The following is a 20555-nucleotide window of genomic DNA, read 5'->3' on the forward strand; positions in this document are numbered from 1 at the left end:
GTGTTGTATTTAAGGCTCAGGGTAGGAGGGAGAATACTTTTCAAATGATTAACCTGAAAAATGTGGACAGTGGAATATAAAAGGTGGAGCTTGCTCTTATTGTCTCGTGTCTGTGAGATTTCAACGGCACTAATGGCCATTTGATGAAAATATAAACTTGGTGATTTTGTGCTTTTGCCAAATTACTATGGAAGTGTTGACAAAACAGCTGGGGAAGTCATTCATCACATTTTTCTGAAGTCACTCATGAGATTCTTTTCTTTTTAAATTTAACTGCCTGGCTTTTTCTTTACGTTTCTTTCTTTTACGGTAATCTTGGTTTGCTGTGCATTAAGATTTTGAAGACTGGTTTAAAGCTGGAAATCAGTGGAAAAATACATAACACAACTGTGTAATTTACAAATTAGGGCTTGCTCAGAACTGTTTGGAAGATGCTCTTTTAGTGAGCACTAATGGGAATATAAGATGACGTCTTGATACTTTAACTCATTAGTTTGTAAGAATTATGAAGATAAAGAGTTTGTTATGAAAGTAGAACAACACCACTTCTCTGCTTTTGCTGTCTGAAGAGTTTTCTAATTAGAAGCCAATTTTGCTTGACCTGGTGGTGGTAACTCCTAGGAGGGCTGAAGGCAAGAAGTAAAGTTTTGTCTTTAGGGGCAGTGAAGGAGCTGTTTTGTCTGGCAGTGGGAGGATCTGGAGAATGAGTGTAAGAGATGTGAGGGTCTCCAGGGCTCTGCTCAGGCACAGGGAGAGAGGAAACACTGGTGGAAGGCACCTTGTGTCTGGGTACGTAGTGGAGGGCCTGGCAGGGCTGCGTGTAGTTGTGCTGTGAAATTTTGTTTATTCATTTTTTCCTCCAGTAGGGAGTATTAAGTTCCATTATAAGGGCCAGGTTTTTTTGTTTGGTTGGTTGTTTTTTTTTCTCAGCAGGATTTTGGTTTGCACTTCAAATACAATTTCAAAGTGAAACTTGGTCTGCGTGGCCTAATCATGAAACCCACGAGGATTTCTGTCTGAGGTTGAAATATAATTGAGATGGGAAATAAAAAAAAGCCTCTTTCATGGAATCATAGGATGGTTTGGGTTGGAAGGGACCTTGAAGATCATCCAGTTCCAACCCATTGCCATGGACAGGGACACCTTCCATTAGAGCAGGTTGCTCAAAGTCACAACCCAGCCTTGAACACTCCCAGGGATGGGACATCATCTTCTCTAGGCAACCTGTTCCAGTGCCTCACCACCCTCACAGTAAAGTATTTCTTCCTAATATTTAGTCTAAACCTGCCCTCTTTCAGTTTGAAGCCATTGCCCCTTGTCCTATCACTGTCTGCTCTCGTAAATATCAAACCAAATCAAGAATTTTCATGTCAGTGATACCCATTCTGGAGGAAGAGGGGCCATGTAAGAGACGGGTACAGTGGTCTGAGCTCCATCTCAGCTACGTGTTGTGAAAGGCATTTGTTGGGGAGAGAAGCCCCAAGAGTAGGAGCCCCTGGGGCAGGTTTTTAAGGGGCTCTGGCAGCACTGCAGTGTAGTGGTGTACAATGAGACTTGCAGGAAACTGGTATGGCCCTAAAAAGTGTGGAAAGCATCATCAATTGCTGTTTAAAAATCAGGTCCATTTGTTTAAACTCTGAGCTTGAAATCTTGATAATTTATATTTATATGTGCCAAGCTGTGAAGCTCATTCCTTGTTCCTTGTTTCCTTTCAAAATTCTTGCAGAAACGAGTGAAACACCCCTGTGTGATAAAGTCTTTTAAAATTAATTAAATTCACTTTGAGCGTCAGTGTGCAAATGGGGTCATCGCTCTGCTTGCTGGAAACATGGGGATTTGTATTACCTCCTGCCATTTGCATTTCCTACATCCCAGATCTTTAAGATGAGAGCAGTTGGTGTAATCTGTGTGGATGCCCTGGTGTGCTTCCACAGAAGCAAAATAGCTGCAAAAGGCAGGATGTGTTCAGCCTGTCCTTCTCTCTGGCCTCAGAGATAATGTGGGACCATTCCTTGGGCTTTAAAAGATCTTCTGATGAGTAAGTTTTGGCAGCAAGGAGGTAACTCCAGTCTCTCCCAGCAGCTCCCCCGTCTATGCCAGGCTCCACCTGACCTGGTCAAACAGGAGTGGCTGTAGCCATCGATCCCCAGGAGCCACTGAGCATGATCCCATTTCCCATCCCATTTCCCTTTGCAGCACTGTTGTAGTTAGCACGTGCTAAAAACTCATATAATTTTCCCAATTCGTTGCAGATTGGGGGATCTTTGTGGTGAAACGCTGTGCTGAGGTAGCTTGGGATGTGCTGGGAATGCAGGATTCGTGTTGGTACACGCTGTGCTGAATGTGGGATACAATGGGGTTCTTGGGCATGTACGGGGGTGGCAGGTAAAATCCAGATGGATAAAAAAGAAAAACAAAACTCAAAAGGTTGAGCTTTCTAAGGGAGCTGCTGCGGGGCAGGGAGGATGAGTGAACCCAGCATGTGGCTTTCCCTGCCCTGGGTCTGTGCCACACGGGTACGGCTGGGCAGGAACAGTGTGAGCTGGCACTGGAGCAGCTGAATACGAGGGCAGAAATAAAAGGAGCAAGACCCACTGCCAGTTTTTAAAGCCAGAAGGGCAGAGGTTTGCTGTGTGTGTTGAGCAGAAAGCATTGAGCCCTGCCCTTTCCCGGACACTGGATGTGCTGCAGCCATGCCCTCCCAGGACAGAAATAGCACTGCGAGAGGCGCCCCATCAGTCTGTCCTTTCTCCCAAATCCCACACCCCTGTTTTTTTCCCAGGACTTTGCCACCATCTCCCTTGCTGTCTCCTACCACTTCTGGATTTCCCCCCCCCACACACACACCTCCTTGCAAGAAATGCCCACCTCCCACAGCAGGGGAGATCGTAGTGCTGGGAAGGCCCAGCTCAAATCCCCCAGTTATAAACAATGTGAGTTTTGGGGTTGGAGCAGGGAGACATAATGCACATCTGAGTTGCGGTGCTGTTTGTGCTGGCAGAGCTGAGCTGTTGTAACCAGCACAGGATGGGAGATGGGGAGATAAGGAGGTGGTTCATGGCAGCAGATTTTTGCAGAGGGTACGGATTGAGAGCTGCCAGCATCTTCAGTTTCTAACCAGCTGAGCACTCCGGGTACACTCCTTCAGCTAAATATTTCCTTGAATTTTGCAGGAAGGAAGTGTCAGACAGACACTGAGAAACCCTGAATCTCCTTGTGCTCTCTGTATCATTGAGGAATGTGCAGTTGCTCCAGAAGGAAAATGATTGCCAATAATTGGTGAAAGCCACTCATTTGTGTGAGCCAACTTAAAACCTCGTCCTTCGTCCTGTGCTTTAGCTGATAAACATCACTGCTGAAATAAACTCCCTTTATAGTTTACAAAAGCTCTGCTCTAGAAGTGATGGTGCAGATGGGGCAGCTGCTCTGGCATTCCCTGGATAGTTTCTGCGTGATTTCAGGCTCTTTCAGCTTTCAAAACTATGTGCATTTTTTTTTTTTAATCAGAGGATTTTAAAATGGCTGCTTTTTCTTGTAAGCATCACATCAAATAGCAAGAGGGAGATTTTTAAAGGCTGTCACAGTCAAACTCAGAGATATTTTCCAAAGAGGACTTGATGCAAATTTTGGGTTCTGTCAAGCCTGGCAAACCCAAGAGAGCACAGGCTGAAAGAGGGTTTTATAACTCCTGCTGTTAATCGTCACAGTATTTGTGTTTCCTGGCATTTAGAAACAAGTTTAAGAACAATTAATCAGAAGAACTTGCTCAACATAGCCTCCAGTAATGACGAGGGAGTATTTTCTTGGCTGCGCATGTTGCCTACAATTTCAGGAGGGATTAGGGGGGTTTGTGTGCACATGTGGTTTTTGAAAATACCCTGGGCTTGGTGTTTTATAATGAGCATTCCTCATTTCCAACAGAAATTTGAAAAAGCTGATGATTTGGCAGCTTTCTGAAAACAACTTCTGAGAGTGGTCCCAAAATTAGACCATTACTTCTGTGGTTTTAGTAGTTACTTGGTCTCCTGGTGTTTTCTCTGTGCTATAATACATTAGATCTGGAGCTTTTAAGAGAAGAAACAAAAGATCCAGGTAATCTCCAGGGTTTTTTCAGCACAAAAGAATCCAGGCCTGTAGACAGGTCTGTAAGATGAGTTCTCAGATCCAGTGAGTTCCTGTTAAACATGAAATTTCCCTGAACATGTTGGACTTTGTTCTCAGAAGAGCCCTGGTATCTTCTGCTAAGGTAGATATTAATACCAGAACTGCTGTAACAATGGAAAAGTTTATCAGTAGAAAAACCTTATCAACAGGTTACAAAGATCATAGTGTGATGGACTTCAGATAAATGTGTTTGAATGTTTTTTTTTTTCTTTCACTTTTGATTGCTCCTTCCATCACAGCTCATCTCTCCATGGCAGCAGCGGATGTAGTTGAGTCATCAGAAACTCCAGTGCCCTCCGTAGGCACAGGGTAAATTCCAAGCCTTTGTAACAGAAGGGGAGGGGTGGGGGGAAGTCAAGAAAAGCTTGACAATTTGCTGGCCATCATTCAAGGAAGATTAGAATGGAGTAAGTTTCCTGCAAGCTGCCTTTGCACAACTGTATGGCTGGAGCTCAGCTCGGAGCTGTCCTGTCATTGGACTAACCCCAATGTCCCTCACCAGTTGCACCTTCTGGTGCTGGTTACGGGGAGGACTGTGTGGTGTTTGTGGCCTCGGGGAAGTCTTCCTTCAGATGAGCAAACTCTAGTGCGCCTACTTCTTTCCCAATACAGGGGAAAACCCTGGTTATATAGATATATTTCTCGGGTGAGGTGTGTGAGAACAGAGCATGTGAGTAGTAGGGCTGCTGTGCGGGAATCACCGCTCCCTCCTGCGCGGGACGTGACCTGGCAAATGCAAATCAGTGTTTCGGCATCCTCAGGATGTTTACCCCGGTTTGTTTTGCATATTACTGCCATTACTGTCTTGCCATTAATTACTGCTGATTCCTGGTAGGATTTCAGTTCAATTCCAGGACGTGCATGGATGTTACTTAGATGTAACACAAAAATAATAACGCTGGCCCGTGCAGGGCTGCTTTTTTGTGCAGTGCTCCGTGACTTACCTGTCCCAGCTCACCTGGGATATCTCTGCCTTGGCGTTTTTGCTCCTGTGTGTGACCTCCATTTCCCGGGAGCACGTACAGACCCCTTGGTGTAGCTGGCAGCTCCCCCAGAGCGCCCACCTAGTCCAAGGATTGCCCTCCCAGTTTGTGCTAGACATGTGAAATCGCTGTATTACCACCTAAATACAGGTTGGCAGCGGCTCTTCTGATAACGATACCCTCGCGATAGGCAATATTGCCCTCTACTGGTTAACTACAACTCGAAGGATCCCTGTTTTCCCTTTTCTGTGCAGCAGCTTTGGTATGAGAAGTTATTTTCCAGCCCTTCTTGGTTGTAGCAGAAGGCAGCTTTTAGTCCCAATACATCTTTTTAGGATGTCACAGCTCTTTTTTCACTTCTTTTTCTTCAGGAGCTGCTGTTCATTTGGTGCACCAGAAAACCAAACTGTAATTAGTTTTTAAATGTTACTACTAATGCTGAATCCTTCATTTTCAGAATTAACCCTTAGAAATGTAACTTCTCCCAGCTGGTTTTGCAAGTGAAATAGCTGCAAGGTTTTTAATTATTTATTTGCATTAGTGGAATAAGATCTTTAGCTAAATGCCTGGCTGCTGATTCCAACTGCCCCTGATAATTGCCCCCCTCCCTGCCCCAGCTGGGGTGGCTGCAGGATGGGCTGGCTCCAGGCCCTGAGCTGGGTTAAACATAGGCTTGCAAAAAGGGTGTTATTTTTAACTTGGGTCAGTCCCTGCCTGAGGTCACGGCGTGGCTGCCCAGGCTCTCACGTGGGTGTGCTGGCTCGGAGGCACAGAAAGACCCCAAGGAGGAGGTGTTGGGGGAACTGAGGGCTGTTTAAAGCCTGAGCAGCCCTGAAAGGTGCTTCTTGGGTGAATATTCCAGCTCTGAACTCAGGTACACCCCTCCTCCTCCATACCAGCTGTCTTCCTAAAAGCTGTTTCTAGGACAAGTATCCCCACTGACAAAGCTCTAGCAATGTTTAAACACTTTTTGGTGGTGATGCTGTGGGGCTGAACTCTCCCACGGTGTTTCAAGTTTCCTGTTGTCAGTGGCTTTACTCAGTCTGGCTTGGATGTTTCAAATATGTCTAAATATGTAGAACAAGGAAGAACAGCTGATGCAAGTTACACTTAAGTTTTGCTGTGCCAGGCAAGCTAGAGGAAGATGATCAGAGGAAGATCTGATGGCTCATGCCATGCACAGCACTGGAGTCAATTCGGTATTTGTACCTCAGCTGAGATGATGTTGCACCATTTAATTTGTGGTGCCATCCTGCACTACTGCAACTCATAAAGGAGAAAAAGTTTGGAGAATTTTTGGGGGTCTTTTTGTAACTAAAACTTGTCTTTGCTTTGGGGAGATGGAAAAGTGAATGACTCTGTTGGGTGATCAAGATGGATTTAATCCTTTTGATACTTGAAGGGAGCTTGTAAGAAAGATGGGGACAGACCTTTTAGTAGAGCCTGTAGTGATAGGACAAGGGGTAATAGATTTAAAGTGAACGAGGGACAATTTAGATATAAAGAGGAATCGTTTTACAGTGAGGGTGATGAACACTGGCACCGGTTTCCCAGGGAGTTGGTAGATGCCTCATCCCTGGAAACATTCCAGGTCAGGTTGTACAGGGCTCTGAGCAACCCGACCTAGTTGAAGATGTCCCTGCTCACTGCAGGGGGGTTGGACTCTGGGGGAGATGAGCTCTAAAGATCCCTTTAGAACATGAAATGTTCTATGATTCCAAAGGCATTCTGGTTCCCTGGGTCCAGTACTGAGGAGTTGTGTTAGTTGTCTGATTGGGGTGTCTCTGTGATGCACACACACAGAGCTTCAGGGATGGCCTCAGCACATTTCCCATTCCTGCATCTGTTTGCCAGTATAAATTTTAAACATGCATCAAGACATTGCACATCAAAAAGAGAGCCATGCAGTTTGTGTTTCCGTGGGAGGGGAGGGATCTCCTATTTTTGGTGCACTATAATTTGTTAGGAGGTGAACCCTCTTGACTGGTTTTTGTATGTGCAACTGATGTACTTGGGTTTCCAATGCTTTTTTTTCTTACTCTTGGCTTTTCATTGGTTTATCTTCATAGACCTGGTATCATCAGCCCGATACATGCTCCAGTGCTGTTTGTATAGTGTGTAAAATCCTGTAACCTCTTACAGGAAATGATGGTGATTCTGTGTCTGGAGTTCTCTGAGCTTTTCCTTGACCTCATGTGAGGGGAAAATCACTATCTTGCCAGCCCTCTCCTACTGCAAGGAGAACCAGGCACCTAGGGTTTTACACTGGCATGATGCAGGCAGTCTAAATGCAGAGATCTTTGTCTTATCATTTGTGATTTTCTCGTATTTGCTTCGGAAATGTGTGGGAGACCCCAGGGCACAAAAGCATAAGCGCTGAGGCAGAGATGCACATTTAATCACCTGGGAAGAAGCGTCCTCTGCATAATACCTGAGCACATCAGGTGCTCAGACTCACAGCAGGGGGATGTGGGGCACGTCCTGGAGTGCTCTTCTCCTGCAAGGCCTCGGGTGCCCGCGCTGCTCTGTGAAATGACTTCTTAAACATACCTTGCCTCCTTTTCCTCATGCCCTCGGAAGCATCTCCCCGTGTAGGATTACAAGGTAAAGACAGTGGGACCTGTTGTGTTTGAGAGTGTCGGTGGTTTGGTGCACACACAAAGTGGGTATTCCTGCTCTGTCCCGTGTTGCGTCCGTGGTGCTTTTTCCATCTTCAAAGCATTTTCCAGCCATGAACTAAGAGCACATGCATTAGCTGAGAGCACACACCCCTCCCTGAGCAGCTGATGCCGGGCACATCCCAGGAAAAGCTTCCAGAGTGTGACACACCACTTTTGATGCAAATAAAATGATGCCATATTTCATCAGCTCTATTAAAAGTATTTAAGTAATTGAACTAATGAAACTTTTAAAAGCCTTTAAGAAACAAATGTGGTACACACCTTTGTTCTCACTCTTCCCCCCCCCTCTTTTTTTTTTTTCCCCTCCCTTTCCCTTCCCCCTTATTTTCCAAGTTGAATGCCTTTTGTTGGCATTTTGGTATCTTACTGTTTGCTTTCCAATGTGTGGTTTTGCTGACTTTTATGTGTGTTACGGGAGCTGATTTCTCTACTTTGCAGCACTGGTGCTGTTACGGTTTCTGCAGCAAAGGAAAGTGTCACCTGCAAAACAGCATGAGTATGACTGGAGTTACCTCATCTTTCATATCAATTGGTGCAAACATTGGGTTTTATTTCCATTGTGTTCATTGGCCTGTGCTGTGTGTGCCTGCCTTGCCTCCGAACTGTGTTTACCTCTCACAGCTTCAACATGGTTTCTCATCTTCATGTGGTCCTTCACACATCTCCACCATCCTTCCAGCTGTGATGTCCAACATCTGGCCCCTCTGAACCCACAGTGGCTTTGTATCCCACCACCCCTGTAGTCAGCTTGGGTATTTATCCTTCCTTTCCCTTTAACTTTTCCTTGAGCAGGGCCAACCCTCCCTAGGCAGACAGTCCAGGTGAGGTGGGATGAGATGACATTCTCTGCACAGGACAGAAATACTGTCCAGGGCCACGTGCTCAGCTCCCTCACGCTGTCTTTTGGGAAAAAGGGAACAGTGGCCCCTGAGTTGTCATATCTAGTGGATCTTTTGGGTGGCTTCAGTGTAGTGAGAGGCCATTGATGTAGCTTTCTGCTCCAGACCCTCCCTGATGTGCCAATACACGGGGCTATCTGTGACTAACTGCAGTCAAGACACTAGTTTTGTGACCCTTAATGTCCAGCCCATTTCCGAGGGGTTCTTGTTTTTCAGGCTAAACTTAGGCATTTTGTGTGCAGCTCACTTCTCTTGCACTTTCTGCTTTTTTCAGGGGAGGCAGATGAAGAAGCCTTTGCCGAGGAGTGCCGACGGAGAGGACAACACGCGCTGCCTTCCCAGCCGGCCAACCCTCCTCGCCTGCAGAAGTCTCACAAGCCTGCCAGCTCCCCCCGCTATGCCTTTCATTATAATAGTGATGAGCTGGAAGAACAGGATAGAAGCCGGGTCATGAGCAGCTTCGAGGCCCCTTTTCATTTATCAGGTGTGCACAAGCATGGTGGGGAGAAACACGCGAAGGACGATCCGTCAGCTAGTCAAAAGCCAAAACCAAAAAGCCAAGCAAGAAGTTGGTGCTGTGTGTTGACTTAATGTTAGCTCCCTGGGTAGATCATAAACAGCAGCTTAGGTGCCTTCATCCTGCTTTAGCTCTGATCTTCCATTTAGCCTAGATTCACTAAGGCCCTGGGATACTTAAGGATCCAGGGCAAATATTGTTGTGCTGCTGAAGTGCCTCTGCTCTCTGTTGTTAAAAATGAAGGCCTTTTAGAGGTTAACTCATCACAATACTTTGCACATTCATTTACTTATATTGTGCTTGGCCTCCTTGTCCAAGGAGAAGTTCAGCAACTTAATACTATTTCTAGAAACTGCAGTTTTAGGCATCTAAATCTTAATAGAGAAGGCTGAGACCGTTCAGGCAAATGTGGCAACGTGGCAATTGTCCGGGTTATTTTTGGAAGTAATTAGACCTTTGATATATTTCCAGTCTGTAATATTTTGGCAATGTAGTCCAGAGGCTATCTTGGACAACAAACTCCTCATAACTACTTGATTTAATTGGAACCTGTGGTCGAAGATCATCCAGGGCTGCCAGGACAGGTTTTTCTGACACATGAAGATGCCTTTCTGCTTGGATGCCCAAACCAAGGGCCCTTCTCAGTAGTGTGGAATTAGGCAAAGTGCTGGGAAGTGTGAGCATATGAGGCTCCTGAGGGTAAACACAGCACATGAAAAATATGCACTGTCCCCCAGAACAGGCGCTCACGTACTCCCAGTGCTGCACCAACTTCCACTGTGTTTATGAGCCTTTAAATCTAACACTGCCTTCTTTATGGAAGACCTAAAAATACCACGTGGGATGACAGATTGAAAAAATAGAAACGTTTTGTTAAATGTCTTCCTGATCAGTTGCTGGAAGTTTTGTCTCTTAAGGGTGGCAAAGTTGAATCTTCTCCTTAAAAAGAAGAAAAAAAAAAAAAAGTTACAGAGGCCTGAATGTAACCATGTAACCTCTGGGCTGGTGTCCTGAATCTCCCACTCAAGGGTTACAGGTTCGGTCTCCTGTGTCTGTAGCTGGCAAAACAAAACTTTGGCTGTGCCTTTGGAGAAGTGAGGATCTCTGCAATCATAACAACAGTCTGCAATGATTTCTGAAGGGCAGCTGAGGTTGACATGCTCTGTGCAATTTTTGGAGCAGTTTTTAAGATTGCTTAGGACTTTTTGCTGTGAATTTATTTATGCTCCAAGACGCACAAGTTTGCAATTAAAAATAATTTCTAGAAGTATTAGTGCAATCACAAAATCCTCTCTTCTACCAGTAGATTGTGAGTTGCCATAAAAGACTCAGGGTGGAAAACTTGACTGAAGTAAGACTTAAAATTTTACTGTTGATTTAAATATTTTGCCTGCTGTTCCTCTGATGGACAGGGCTGCTGAAGGACTGGTCGAGTCAGTCATAAAAACCTACGTGAGTGTCTTAATCCCTCCTTGGGAAGTTTTTGCACGAGCCGTGGCCAGTAACACCCTTCTCCTTCATGGGTGTTCACCTCTGCTGACTGCCTTGCCCAGAAAGGAGGCTTCACCAACACAGCTCTGTAATTACAGAGACCACTGACTCGCTCCCGCTTGGCTTCTCATCGATCACTGCGACAGCTGCCGTGCTTACACGGGCCGGCGTTGGGGGAGAATGGCATCTTTTTCTGCCTTGGTCCACAGACCTCTCAATTCAGTTGAAAATTGTTCAAGTCCAATGGCCTCAAACCAGGCACTGTTCCACCTCAAATCAGACAGTTTTGCCACCGCTGGTGTGGGGCCCTTGGCAGCGAGACCACGGAGCAGTTTTAGATGTTGTCCCAGTTGGAGCATCTCGAGCAAACCCGCAGTCACTATTGATTTACCTGAAGTGAGATGTTCTTTGCATTTTTTTCCCAGCTCTAGGAATGGGACTGTTTGAATTTTGATTTGTAAGCCTGTAGGAAATTGAAACAAAGGAGAAGGGGACAGGGTTCACTTTGACTATGTGGTGGGTATCCCTCTGGAAGTGGCACCTCTCTAGTGCCCAAGAGGAAAGTCTGGCCAACTCACTTAGACTGCCATCCAATATCCAGAGGTGAGATGAATGCTATCCTTAGTCAGGATTCCAGTCATCGCAGTGGGTATTTAATAAAAAATTAGAGTTTAATTTGATTCTCCATCTAACACTTTGTATCTTAGTGGAAATTGCTCTGGAAGCCGTTCCTAGCTTTGTAATGGCCATTTAGAATAAAACTTCACCTCTTCTGCTCTGAAATCGCTGCATATCTCAAACAGTTCTCTAACTCCAAACAAGGAATTTTAAAAATAATAATTCAGATACTGCAAGTGATATGCTCCCTGATCATGTGATTCATGGCTGACTGGTTGGATCCGAACTGTGTCCAAGTGACATTAAATGCCAGCAGAGACCTGGGAGTGGCAGCCATTAATGGCAGAGATGGTGGTAACTTCCCCTAAAAGACTACTGCTCTGGATTTTTGAGAATTTTGACCTTTATCCAGCAAGAATGGCTGAAATGTTTAATTGTTAAAATATTGAAAAAGACATGATACAAAATCTCATTATTTGGAAGATAATATTGCAAGGTTTGCTCTTCCTTTTGAATGAAATAGCTTGCATTAACCTACAACTTACAACATTAATTATTCATTTTCGCTGCATTTTTATCTGCTAGCATCTGTGAAGAGGAAACCACTCTAAAAGAGCTAGCTTAACTAATCTTGATCCTTTCCTGGCATGGATTCCTCTTCTGGAAACTTGAGCTATTTGTACTTTATTTCATCTTTAATTCAGTCTCTGTTCTTTTTACCAACATGTGGTTTCCTGACACTTTACTAACTAGTAACAGCAATGTGCTTGGTTATCCAAACTAATTACTTTATGATTCCATCACATACTTAGTTTTGGGCATGTAATGGAAAGAGAAAGGAAAGCAAAGCCACTGTTTTCTACGGAAATCTAATACGTGAGGAATGCTGGAGGCGCAGAGATGGAGTTCCTTCTCCCGTTGCTCCACATCCCCTGGCTGTAACTGTGTGCCAGTGGGAACAGCCGTACTCTTCTGGGATAGGGGGTGGGAAGGCTGGCTGGTGGATTTGGGGACTGGCTGGTTGCTCCCTGGCTCAGCCCAGAGCTGCCTTCACGCATGGCGTTTTGGCTGCTGGTACGAAATCATCCCGTAACCCATCTGCTTCCCGTCGAGGATAGCTGGGTTGCACGTGGAAGGGCTTCCATGGCTGCATAGCCCTGCAAGCTTTTGATTGCCATTGGGGAGTAAAACCTTGGAAATCTACTCAGTAATAGCGTTACCTGTACTATTGCCTGCCTGTTACTAGGCAAGCAGGTTGTATCTGGCTTGGTATGTTCTTGAGGCAATTCTAGGCAGAACTGGTAATGAAAACAGCAGGGTGAGCAAGCGTGAAGGAAGGCCCCTGCAAGTTGCTAAAGCTTTTCAGTCCCCTAAAACATCAAAGCTGGGATTACATCACTGGGTTGGCCAGTGAAACTGGAGAACTCGCCCCTTGGATTTAACAGTGCAGATAATTAAACAGTGGAGCAGCATACCTAGACAGGGTGGGATGTTTTGTCACCTCAGGTCTTTACGTAAAGGCAGGCTCCCTCTCCGCAGTGCTCCATGGCACGGGCAGGAGCTGTGGATGCGGTGAGGGAATTAGTAAGTCGGGTGGTGGTGTGTGCTGGGCAAGGGCTCAGGCTGAAAGGAGGGGATGTGAAAGTGTGGTGCAAAGCTGTAATTGCAAAGTGAGTCACGTGCCTGAAATTATATTGAAGCTGTGAGCTGGGGTGAATTTTTATAATGGCATATGTGAATGTGTTCAGTCTGAAATAACAGAGGGTGGCTGCAGCTCAGAAGTAAGCTAAACTGCCTTTGAAATTGCAATTTATTGTTTTGAATAGAAAGACATTTCTAAGAGCAGAAAACTAGAAAGAGCACTACAGAACCCACCTTGAAAGTGTCTTGCTGCCTTGCTAAAGCTCTATGTGAGTGTTGGGGCCATGACTGCTTCCGTGGTTTGAAGGAGGGCAAAAGACTGGCCACAGTCTTAGTAAAAATTAGTGGATCTTGGAAAACATTCTCTGTGACCTGAGCAGAAAGCCTGAATCCCTCCCACCCCCAGCCTCTATGTTTCACTCTGAAAATGGAATGAGATTCCTCCAAAGTCTTCACCTTTGCAGATCTTCTGTAAAAATCATGCTGGCTGGTGTGGGTCAAGAAGCAGCAACGCTGCATGTTAATTGTCAGCTGTGACTGAATGTACTGAACACCTTGTTTCCCTCTGCTAATTCCTGTGCTGGCAGAAGGAAGGTGGAGCAGACCCATGGCTGCTCCCTACATCCTGGTGGAGCAGGCAGATGTCAGGCAGGGCAGGAAGAAGTAGGATACCAGAAATGTGTGGGGTAGGAGTGTTTTCCCCAGGACACTTGTGCCTTTGGATCAGCTGCCCGATGTGCACGCCTCCTTCACAGCTGCCACCCAAGAATGTGATGAGTTTCACAGTCAGTGACGGAACAAACTGGTGACTTTGGGAGGTGCAGATGGCAGGGAAGTAGAAAGCCAGAAGGAAAGTCAACCTGGGACACAGTGGAGAGGCTTCCCAATTTGTTTTGGTGCTTGCTGAGTGGGGGTTGAGGGACTTACACCGAAGTGTTGTTGGAAGTTGTTTTCAGCTTTCAGCACCTTTATGAAAGCTGGAGTAGCTTCTGTGCTCCTTATGGTTCTTCTGGAAATAGAAGAGAAGGTGATGAAATGGAAAGAGTGGATTAGCTGTTGCTGTTTGTTTTAGACAAGAATTATCCAGGTAGTAAACCAGGTGTAATTCCAAATGGTGTGAATTATTGCTTCATCCCTCTGTTCCTGGCAGCTGACAAAAGCAAGAAATACCAAGTTAGGTTGATATCTATCTGCTTTTGAGTGAATCTGTTTTCCGAAAGTCACACCTTGGGGATGCTCTCAGCAGCCTGTTCTCCCTCCACCCTGTAATGCACTTCTAAAGTTCAGATGGCAAACAATTGCTTCTAAGGGTGGAAATTTGAACAGCCCTTCTCCAAGACCAGGACTGTTTGGCTGAAGCCAGTTCATCCTGGCACTCACTATGGGAAGTTTCTATGGACACTTTGTGATGCTGGTGACTCTCCAGGACACAGGCTTACTGCAAAGTGATCAAATAGTTAAGGGGCTGCTGCCCTCTAATTCATATTTTTTTATTTTGTGACTTTGGGGCTAGTCTTGTAACCAAGGCAGCTAAATGTGCTTTTAATTAGCGCTGGTTGAAGTATTTGAGTGAAATACGCACCGAAGGGTTACATCTTTAGTGTGCAATTCTTATTTGTGTTAGGAGCTGCTTCACTTGTTTGGATCAGGTTTTTGGCTGTTATCACCCAGCATAGCATCACTGGAGCTAACAGACTGGCAAAGTTTGACCTAGCCTTTCTTCTTAGCTAGGGGTAGAAAAGGAAATGGTAGAGAGTGAAATTATTTATCACAGCAGGCTCAAAACAGAAAAGACCTGGCACTTTTCTCTTGAGGAATACTCTGTATTTCTTATCTTCTACTTTGGCCAATCTGTTTCTGTGTGTCAGTGATAAAAGAAAGCTTGAAAGATTTCCACTTTTCACCCTTATCATTCTGAAGGCTGGTAGGAAACCATGTTGTCAAAAGCCTAAATATCTTCATACCATGTTATTTTAACTTTTGAGTTATTTCATTTATAAGGCAATGAATTATATGGCATTCACTTTAAGTCATAATTTACATTGACTCCCAGTATTTTTAAGGAAGGGTTGCTAGAACTGCTTTCAAAATCTCAAACATTTGAAGAAAATGGACTGTTGCAAAAAAAAAAATAAATTATGTTATAAAACGACAGCATCAAATGCAATCATACCTGGATGTGGAAGCCTTTTAGAAATACTAACAGTGTTTTGAGAAGGAAAAATGCAAAAATTATGAAGCAAATAACCTGCTAGGGCTTAATGACCCTTTCTCAAATATCTGTCTTATTGTTTCATAGTTACTACATGAACTAGTTCTGATCAGCTGATATGATGCTGTTTTTCCCTCCAGTAAAGGGAAGAATCCTTTGAATAACATCCCCTGGATGACTGATTCTCAGGAGTCAGCATGTCTCTTCTGCCTCCATTGACCTCTGTGAGAAAGCAGAGAGATGCTTGATCCCTTCTGGGATGGGTGCCTTACTCAGTAAATTGAATGCCAAGGTGATCCTATTTTTGGTGATGTATAGGTGACTGAGGGGCTGACATGGAAGGAAACTTCCTGGATGGATTCTAAGTGAGTGGATGTTCACAGAGACAGGATTGTAGCTCAGGGGGTGGCAGGGTACAGGGAAGACCCAGCTTCATCTGCAATCCTGCAAAGCACTGCCACTTCTCTCTTCCTTAAACAAGAAAACTGGTTTCCACTCTAACTTTGTGCAAGCTGATCGCTCATGGCAGAATTTCTAAGTAAATATCCTGCCTCTTGACTCAGATGATTGCAAAAGATGAAGTCATGCTGTTGATACAACGTAGGAGCTAGAGTGATAACCCAGAACAGTTTCCCTTTGCTACCAGGGAGTGTATTTCCTCTAATGCACAAGCCTTTGATAACATCTCAAATGGTTTTAGCCTAAAAACTTGTCTCATGGTTCTCCCCGAGTCTTAAACTGAAGAACTGCAGATCTGCCGTGGGCACATCTCTAATTGCACTTGGGAGGAGCTCTGATGAGGAGCAAACTGCATCCACAGCGTGGCTTTGTACTCCTCCAGCCTCCCACCACTTCCTTTTCCCACCTTAATTTTGCTCTTGATACTGAATTGATGGAGAACCAGGTGCAGCAGTGACACGGCTTCGTCAGGGCCATCTCTGCCTGCCTGCCTGCCCACGAAACAGAGGGAACACAGACATTTCCATACTGGCAGAGCTGTGCCCTGCCAGGGTCATTCACTCCCAGCCCTGCCTCTCAGCTGGCTTGCAGCAGCTCATCCTCTCTGTGCTGGCCCCAGTCACTGGACTGTGCTGATTCCCAGTGGCAGAGCACCACTGAGCTAAAATATCCCTCCAGCTATCTGAAAGCACCACAGAGGGACTGTCTGAGGGAAATGTTTACTGGCTTTCAGTTTAGATTTATGAGTGCACCTGGGTAGATTGTGGTGGTTCGCACAGTTCACTGCCCGTGCAAGTCTGCCAGCAAGCTGGATTTTACTGCAGATTTGGAGGAAAAGGTGTGATGCACAGCAAGAACTGTTTTTCACACATGATTGGGGGGGGGGGGAATAAACCATTGGAATGATGATCACATGGCTGGAAGCTTGTGCCTACTGAACCTGTAGCAAATAATTGTTGCTTGAACTCAATGCTTTCATGCACCATTGGAGCTGCAGTAGAATATAACCTGTGGTGCATAGTTAAGCATGAGCAGGCTGATGACCAGCATATAAAATATATACTGGTAAACACTGAGCACCTTCTTATTTACTCAGGATTCTTGGTATTCCCTAGTCTTAAAATGGAAATGCAAATGTCGTGGTAACTCTGGCTCCTGTGAGCAGGAAATGCCAGTACTTAAATAGCTCCTGCTGTATAAGTCTTATTTATTGCTTCCGTTTCGAAAATTATTCTGGTTTTGCATGTGCTCTAATTTTGAAGCTTTTCCTGAATGGCTTTGAAGTATTTTGAAAGTTCTCTGGATCTTTTCAAACTTCAAAGATTGGTAGTGTTTTCTTTCTATCCTAGGTAAGGGATATAGTAGAAGGGGGGATACAGTGGAAATGGTGATTTAAAAAAAAAAAAAACCTAAACAATACATTAGGAAGCCAGACCTTCTCTTTAATATTTCTTAAACCATTCAGAGAACATGTGCTTTTGCTAGATGGAAAAGTCCATGAATGCTGTGAAAAGTGTTTTACAAGCCATGTTTCCTCAGGATACAAAGAAGTCAGCAAGAGGAGGAAGCAGAAGCAGAGAGAGGAACAGAAGAAGAAGAAGTCAACCAAAGGGAGTTACTAAAATGGACTTCTCTGCTATGCCAATACCTTTATAATAATGACAACTTCATGTTACCTTTGAGCACACCTCTTCTGTGTATATTTTTTGATTGTTCACACTGCTAGCAAGGAAGTGACTCATGTTTAAAACTGTACTAAAATTGCACTATGTTATTCCTTTTAGTTTCACGGAGTGGCTTTCTTGCCAGTCGGGTTAGGGAATTCGGACGAGGCTGGTCGTGGTTAGGAGTGTTTTATGTTTGGAGATTGGAAGGCGTTACAGAATTTCTTACCTCTTCCTTCCCTGGGACTAAAACGACTCTCTTCTAGTCTTTGTTATTTGTTTTGTAAGAGATAAAGGGTTGTGCAAATGCCTGTTTGTTTGATCAGTGGCATCAACATCAGGCCTGTTAAAAGAGGAGTCCTGTTCAGTCATGTCATTGGGAATGGGACTGAGACGTGAGCTCTTATAGGGTAATTTATGCAAGCGTAATAAGTGACTTCTATGGTTGGGGTTTTGGTTTGTTTTTTTCCCCCAGGCTGGGCAGTTTTGTTCCTGATATTAAAATGTTCCTACATTTTAAACTATATCCCGAGGTTATATCCTCTGATTTTAAGAAACATAGTGTAACGATGGCCTCCTGTAAGTACTCCTACTGATTTCTTTAAGCATAGTTGACTCCTGATGAATCATTTAGTGAAATCATTCCTTATTTTAAAAGTTTATTTTCAGAACCTAGAGACAAATGATCCAAGAGCTACTTTAAAACTGCTCTTTGTTTCTGCTGAGTAGGCTTTAGATAATAAACATTTTTTCAGCATCCATATAAGATTTTATCCAGTTGTTTCTGCAAAGAACTTATACTTTTATGTATGAAAACATTTTACATCGGTTTTATTGCAGGACTGCTTTTTTTTTTAGCTGGAAAAGATGTCTTAGATTTAAAAGAAATACGTATTTTCTGGCAAGATGACTTCCTTGCTTCCCATACTCGTCTCATGTGCATGACACGTCGCTTCTCTTAACCTTTTAGTGCGTACAGAGCCCTTCTGTTGCCTTAAGCATTTACCTGCATGTTCCTTGTCAGTACGTTGTCTCCTCTTTTTAACCTCCAGGTAGGAGTTAGCAGCTTATGGTTTTGTTTTGTTCCTTTTGTCTTCCTCTTGCCAATACGTTGTTGATGTAACAGCCTTAAACCTGGCAATATTGAAAGCCCACAGTTCCTGGAGAAACTCACTCGTCCTAACGTTTAAGAGATGTAGGAATGCACATAATGGTGTAAGAGAGGAGCTAAACAGAAAGTCAAGTCTGCATTTTAGCATGGTTTGATGTAACAAATTCTGGTGTCTCTGGTATCTGAATGGTTTAGCTTCAATTACCCCATGTAACCCCCTGCAAGCATATAACCCTTTGTGAACTTTGTTAGGGGATGTAAATTACGGTTACTATGAAATACAACCGAATACCAGTTTTCTGTCACTTAAGTACCACTTTTTTTGTGCAGTGTTACTAATATTTAAAAATAAAGAAAATCTGCCTTTATACTTTGTCCTGTTGCACTGTACTGCAGACTGCAGCTGGCATCAGTTGTCTGTGTTTGATTTCCATTAAAGTTTAGGCTGTAAGCACACGGGGGAGGGTTCACATTCACACAGTGCCCACAAGCATTCCAGGTAATTCCTTTTGTTAAATCCATGAGCGACTCAGTACATTCTCTGCATCAAATGGCTGATGCTGGAAAATGAGGGTTCTTGCTGGCTGGAAACATCACTATGAGGAGCGTATACTTCAAGCAGAGCTTGCACATCTGGCATGCAAGGAATATTCATCCTGGAGAACACACAACATTGAACTGCATCCTGGTTAGGTCGCTTCCCATACTCTTGGAGAAATGCCCCCCATACATATTCCAGTTTTAAGCTGTTACTGCCTCTTATTTGTTGGGAACATAGTACTGCTTTGGAAAAGCAGGAGATGTGTAGGAAGGGAGAGGTGACAGCAGCAGAGGGCTGGTCTCCCTGGGGCTGTCCCTGTGCTGTGAGCGGCCTCACGTAATAGGACAGAGTGGCTCCAGATCAGGAATGTTCCTGGAAGAGTTAGAGCAGGCTGGGATTTGGTACATAAATATCTTCTTGACTCAGTCCCTGTGTTAGTCTTGATGGAGGTGGATAGAGCATTAATTAGGAGACCTGCAGGCAGGCTCTAAATGAGTTAGGAAGCCTGTCTCAGCAAGGGCATCCTTATCCCACCAGAAGGGTGCTGGCATGCTTGCAGGTGGCCTCCTACACTCAGTGCCTTCCACGGGGAGAGACTCCTGGGAAACACAGAGTCCCCAGAGGAGGGAACCACCGGCTTTATCTTTCCTGTAACTACCTAGAATCTGCCCAAGCTTGCCCAGAAATTAGGAGATATGGGCCCATGGCCATTAAGTCTAATTCATTCCTTCTCAGCCTAATCATTTCTGGGTTTTAGCTGAAGGGTAACTGGTTAACTGCACACTGTGCTCGCTTGGCTGTGCTCCTTGCAGGACAGCCTGGATGTGGTGCCACGTCTGGATGAGCAGGCACATATGCAAGGTCTTGTATCCCAGTGCATCCATCTGCGAAAGGAGCAGACTGCATGATGAGGTGGTTACTTAAATATGTGCTGGGGCAGGAAAAAATGCAGGTGGGTGTGAGACAACACAGCTGATAACAGATGATGCTGGCCTAGAGTGGCTGTGAATAAATGCATTGTGAAAGTTGGGAAAAGATTCTTGCCCATCCCACAACGCTTCTGTGGAAGAGCTGAGAACAGAAACAGAGCTACTTTAAATCACCTGATGTGATTTATAAAATGTGTTGCAAAATGATTCTTTACAGAGCAGATACCTGGCCTCAAAGACCCAAATGAGAAAATTAATTTACTAGGGTAGAGAACAGTTGAGTAACGGCATAGTTAAAAGGATACACTGAAAACAAAACAATTTTATCTTAAGATAGAGGGGACAGAATTGCAAACAAACAAAATGCTGACAGATAAAAATGTTCTTGCTCCTCACTTGCAAGTTGCCACTATGAAAACTGTTTAAATTCAGTTGTTTTCCCACACCTTCTAGATACGTGCACAGTCTGCTCTTTGAACTAAGGTTTGGCAAGACTTTGACATGAAATAAATGATCTCAGAATGTGTAGGTGTCAGAATGATAAAAAAGTATTTTTCAGATTTTTGCCCAGTCCCTGCTCTGTGCTGGTGCCACCTCTGTGGGCAGCCTGCAGACCTCTGCATCCTACGCCTACAGATAACACAA

General features: G+C 44.5%; 1 protein-coding gene across 3 annotated transcripts in view; it reads left to right on the forward strand.

Annotated features, from left to right (window-relative positions):
• The window catches only part of DNAJB6 (DnaJ heat shock protein family (Hsp40) member B6), a 64034-nt gene extending 45226 nt beyond the window's left edge, over positions 1–18808 (forward strand). For 2 of the 3 annotated variants that reach the window (XM_027879796.1, XM_027879797.1), the window contains exon 9: positions 9002–11518. In XM_027879796.1, coding sequence (XP_027735597.1) covers positions 9002–9318 — 317 coding nt within the window. In that variant the 3' untranslated portion in view covers positions 9319–11518. Of the gene's footprint in view, positions 1–9001; positions 11519–17204 lie in introns of those variants that run through there. The other variant, XM_027879798.1, reaches the window with a different exon arrangement.
• Positions 18809–20555: the final 1747 nt, after the last annotated feature.

Source organism: Empidonax traillii, unplaced genomic scaffold, assembly GCF_003031625.1.
Source record: "Empidonax traillii isolate 1590-97213 ecotype Southwest subspecies unplaced genomic scaffold, ASM303162v1 scaffold58:size1836614, whole genome shotgun sequence".
Taxonomy (NCBI): Eukaryota; Metazoa; Chordata; class Aves; order Passeriformes; family Tyrannidae; genus Empidonax; species Empidonax traillii.